The 4,828-nt window shown below is 37.3% G+C and overlaps 1 protein-coding gene across 4 annotated transcripts; it reads left to right on the forward strand.

Moving 5' to 3' along the window:
* Window positions 1-803: 803 nt before the first annotated feature.
* LOC113276298 (peroxisomal membrane protein 11D-like) lies at window positions 804-4,067 on the forward strand. Of its 4 annotated transcripts, none has more exons than XM_026525893.1 (8): window positions 804-901; window positions 1,984-2,229; window positions 2,365-2,439; window positions 2,537-2,611; window positions 2,746-2,826; window positions 3,396-3,470; window positions 3,561-3,734; window positions 3,838-4,067. In XM_026525893.1, exons 2-8 carry the CDS (start codon window positions 2,038-2,040, stop codon window positions 3,871-3,873), a joined length of 708 nt encoding a protein of 235 aa, XP_026381678.1. In that variant the 5' UTR covers window positions 804-901; window positions 1,984-2,037; the 3' UTR covers window positions 3,874-4,067. The 4 variants fall into 4 exon arrangements, with proteins under 4 accessions (XP_026381678.1, XP_026381679.1, XP_026381676.1 ...); XM_026525894.1 differs by having other exon boundaries at window positions 840-901; window positions 2,026-2,229; XM_026525891.1 differs by lacking the exon at window positions 804-901 and adding an exon at window positions 908-1,051.
* Window positions 4,068-4,828: the final 761 nt, after the last annotated feature.

Here is a 4,828-nt window from a genome sequence, read left to right on the forward strand (position 1 = left end):
TCTTTACTCCGTCCCACTGCGTTACGATCTCATCCCAAATTTTTGGTTATACTCGCCCACTGTGGATGCTCTAAGAGCGACTGCAATGGTACGACTAAACTCAAAGATCAAAGACCAAAAAAAAAGACTAAATCTGAGTTTAATCTGTACTGTGACGTTATGGGGAGAAGACCAAATTTGGTCGCGCGTAAAATTAATCACCGCACGAAAACGGGCGTAAATTTGGTGTACGCTTGAATGGGGCGTAAAATTGGTTTACGCCCGAAATTTGAATGGGGCGGATGGTTTGGTGTCCGCCTGATGAGTAAGTGAACGGGCGGATGGTTGAGTGTCCGCCTGATGAATTTCATTTTGAATGGGGCGGATGGTTTGGTGTCCGCCTGACGAAATGTGAACGGACGGATGATTGGGTGTCCGCCTGATGAATTTCATTTTGAATGGGGCGGATGGTTTGGTGCCCGCCTGATGAGTAAGTGAACGGGCGGATGGTTGGGTGTCCGCCCAGCAACAAGCGTACTTTAAATTTACGCCCGACTATATTAGGATTTGGTATTTGGTCGCGACCAAATATGATCTGGGATTTGATCTTTGGCTGGGATTTAATCTTTACTCCGTCCCACTACGTTACGATCTCATCCCAAATTTTTGGTTATACTCGCCCACTGTGGATGCTCTTAGGGCTTATCCCGATGCATTTCAAAAAAAGAAAAACAAAAAGAATACGGAGTTTTACGGGTTCTGTGGGTCCAAAGTCCAAACCGAATCTATTGAGAACAGATGGAAGAACAAAAAAAAAAGTAAAAAAACAGTCGTGGGACCCATATATTAAGTTTTAAACCAAACTCTCAAATTCCTTTAATCTTGACGACCTAAAAGTTCTTTCAAATTACTGCTTATACAGGTATTTTTGTACAAATAAATCCTCTTTTCTTCTTTTAATTTACTTTCAAATTTCATTTGATCTTGTTGGTTTGAAATATATTGTGATGGAAGAATGTTTCAGTCAACCAAACAGAAGAACCAAATAATTCTGTATATTGTTCGATCCAATGTATGTTTTTTGTTTTGATTTTCAGTTCAGAATTTTATTTTGTTTTTGGTTTGGAATCTTTGGATCATTGAAATCTCTTGCTGATCCGGAATTTAAAGGATTCGTTTTTTGCTGTATAATTGGGTTTATACTTTCTAATTGTTGTTTGATGTATAAAGGGGATGAATTTGAACTATATCGATCCGTATAGTGATCTTTACAGAATTTTTTGTTGAGTTTTTCATGAGATTAAGACGACAAGGTATAATGATCGATCGTCTGTTAGATTTGCTGAATTCAGTAAGTGGAATGGAATAGAGATTTTTAGTGTGATTTGTGGTGTTTGGGGGATGTCAGTCACTTTTTGTTGTTATTTTATTTTAACATGTTAACCTCTGAGAGTTAGAAGGTATAACCTTAGGATGTTGTTATTTAGTTAGCTTGGAAAAACGACAGTCAAGTGAGTGACTGCAAGGGAACCCGAGGGACAGAGATTCTCTACTTGTGGGTTGCTGAGGCTAGTGGACCCGTAGTATGTTTGTTTTCGTCAGAATAGGTCTGGGTTGAACATTGCATGATTAAACTGTCTGGCATTCATTTATCCATAACTTACTAAATTGTTAATACATAAGTTTACATTTACGGTCTTTCTAATATCTGCTCTTAAATAAATTGAGGCAGTTTAACAATTATATGTTCATCATAGCTATTGAGTATAGTATAGATGACATTGCTCTACCTTTTGAACTTTTAGGATAGTATATACGACCACGACTATCACCTGGTTCAGTTTAGCTTTTATGATGAGTGAAGTTTTGAAATATACAATTGCAGGTGCAGTCTGATTTGGTCATTGGGGTACTTACTAAATTTATTGATTTTATGATGAATTCTCAGCTATAAGTTTGTTTTTTGCTTAGTTTTACGAATATGTGGTTTTTGTTCTATGGCAGTTACATAGAAAATTGACTGATTTGTGCTTTGAATTGGAGAAGTCTGGAGAAAATATGAGTACATTAGATGCTACCAGAGCAGAGCTTGCACTTGCTATTCTGTTTTTGAACAAAGCTGAGGCCAGGGACAAGATATGTAGGGCGATACAATATGGTTCAAAGTACTTGAGCAACGGAGAGCCTGGCACAGCTCAAAATGTTGACAAAACTACCAGCTTGGCACGAAAAGTTTTTCGGCTTTTTAAGGTTCAGTGTTCTACTTTCTCGTGGTTCTAATTTGATATTAAACAGTTATTCCTGTTTCGTCTTGTCTTTATACATCAACTTCTTTTGGTAGTCTCAAACTGAGTTTCATTCTTCTATATCCTGATGAATTTGCAGTTTGTCAATGATTTGCATGCTCTTATTAGTCCAACTCCTCAGGGAACTCCTTTTCCTATTGTTGCATTGGGAAAGGTATGTTTCTTTGCTAGTTATGTGTGCATGGTGAAACTTTACGTTCTTTAGTTATGTCCTCATTAATGTGTTGCTTCCTTCTATCTCTTCTTTTCAGTCTAAAAATGCTTTGATGTCAACTTTTCTGTTTCTGGATCAATTTGTCTGGCTTCAGAGAACAGGCATTTATAAGGTACTTAACATCATGTTTTCTTTTCCTTGGTAAATATGTTTGCCGGAGAACGTTATGTTTTTTATCTTAAGAGAAAAGATAACAAGAAGAAATGTGGGCATGTGTGAACTCATTTGATCAAGTTGTATGTGCAGAACAAAGAAGGTGCGGAACTTATTGGCAAAGTATCTCTTTATTGTTGGATGGCCGGCTCAACTTGTACCTCCTTGATTGAGGTATGTTCTTTTTTCTGGCGTCTTCTGCAAGTTGTTAGATTTGGGAAGAGAAGCTTAGGTTAGCAAATGAATGCAATGCAAACACAATGAAAGGTCCAATACGAGAATATCTCGGATGGAGTTGTGAGACCTCAGACAATAACATGGGCCCAAATACTAGTCTTTCTATTTTACACTGTCATGTGTGCAACTGCAAGGGGCTACTCATTTTTCATGGCCAAGCTTTCTTGGCTCTTCAGGCTCTTATCCTCATAATTATTGATGTAAAGAATAACATATATGCTAGGGATGTCGTATATAACAGACCATTGTTGTCATTATTTTTGGAGGCCATAATAGCCTGCCAACCAGATATGACCCGTTTGGATTTAGCAATGAGAAGTTCTCCTCCCAACCAGGGTGCATTAGAGCCAGCTTTACATCTAGATAACTGGAATAAGCAAGACATTTGACACCGCATACTTGCATAAGCATTTACTGGAATACATATGAGCATAGAACAATCATATTACAATTCATAATGCTTTTTACATGCTTATTTTTCTCCTTTATGAAATTGTTTGTTCAAGGTTGCGGAGCTTGGAAGATTGTCGGCTTCAATGAAGAAAATAGAGAAGAAGCTGAACAACACTGATAAATATCAGGTAATTCTTTTCTTGTGATCCATACCTTTTGTGGCCTCTCTGCCTCTCACCACCTACAAACACTATTCCTTTTGGTGTGAATGAATGCAGAATGAGGAATATCTTCTGAAGCTAAAGAAAGCAAATGATAGGACATTGGCTTTGGTAAAGGCAGTTATGGATTTAGGGGTTGCTGCTGGTTTACTTCAACTGGCACCTAATAAACTCACTCCCCGAGTAGTTGGAGGTCTCGGATTTCTCAGCTCTCTCATCTCATGTTATCAGGTTCTTATCCATTTGACAATTCAAATCTCCTATTTAATCCATTGTTTGGGTCGGATCATATTGTTTGATCAAATTTGTTCTGTTTTGCCATTTTTCAATGCAGTTGCTTCCGTCCCCACCAAAGACGAAGACACCATGAATCTGTTGACAAGTTTTCCATGCCTACCAAACTAGTTGGTCTATGATTGTAGGAATATAAAACAATAGATTGCTCTGTCTGCTCTGTATGAAAGAAAATAGATCAAATATTTAGTTTTAAAATTAAGGGTTTAAATTTGTCATGTTAAGATGATATTTTCTGTGCAATTAAGATGATATTTTGTCTTCTTTTAAGGGGGCTGCGAGTTATTCAAAGCTGTCACGGTACGATGAGACATCGCCATATACTGATATCATGTCCTTCAGATCAACAAGGACTAAAACTTCAGTCAAAAATCTTAAACATACTGAGATGTTACTGTTAGATATTACTACTAGTCATGTTCTTTTCCAACTGTGTCCTGTAAACGTATGGGTCACTTGCTTCCCTTTTATTCACCGTTACTCTTGTCTTACTTCTATCTAGAATATCCTAGGTTTTTCCCTCTAGGATTTGCCATGCTTTTCTGATCATATCTCTTTGTAATGACTGCAAGGATAGTGATGTAATGCTCCTAGGTATCTCTTATCTGAATGAATATATACAACTTATCATTATCAGTAACTCTGTCTACATTTATTGTTCATCAATAATTCTGCCCAATCATCAGCCAACATCGATATCACTTACATCATTAATATCTTCTATCATGGTATTAGAAGGAAATCATTAAACGTTTCCTCGGATCTGTGTCAATAACTCTAGAGCCGTCACCATCAATAATTTTTCTCTTTTAACTCTTTTCTTTTCTTCTGTCTTCTTAATTGACTACACCACTTGATACTGATAACCCTGAAGGTGCTATTGGAACTCCAACTTCACCTACACCCCCCTTTTACACCCGAGTTTGAGTTCACCTTTCAATCAGTTCCGTTGAATACTATTGCGAGTCTTGTATCTGAGAAACTAAATGAAAACAACTACTTGGTATGGGAAAACCAGATAGAGTCTATCT

The sequence above is a fragment of the Papaver somniferum genome, chromosome 4 (genome assembly GCF_003573695.1).
Source record: "Papaver somniferum cultivar HN1 chromosome 4, ASM357369v1, whole genome shotgun sequence".
NCBI lineage: Eukaryota > Viridiplantae > Streptophyta > Magnoliopsida > Ranunculales > Papaveraceae > Papaver > Papaver somniferum.

Coding starts and splice junctions, on each gene's coding strand:
- LOC113276298 (XM_026525891.1), top strand. CDS start 995: ATGTTTCAGTCAACCAAACAGAAGAACCAAATAATTCTGTATATTGTT. Junction 2,230..2,364: donor AAGTTTTTCGGCTTTTTAAG/GTTCAGTGTTCT, acceptor ATGAATTTGCAG/TTTGTCAATGATTTGCATGC. Junction 3,471..3,560: donor ACAACACTGATAAATATCAG/GTAATTCTTTTC, acceptor GAATGAATGCAG/AATGAGGAATATCTTCTGAA.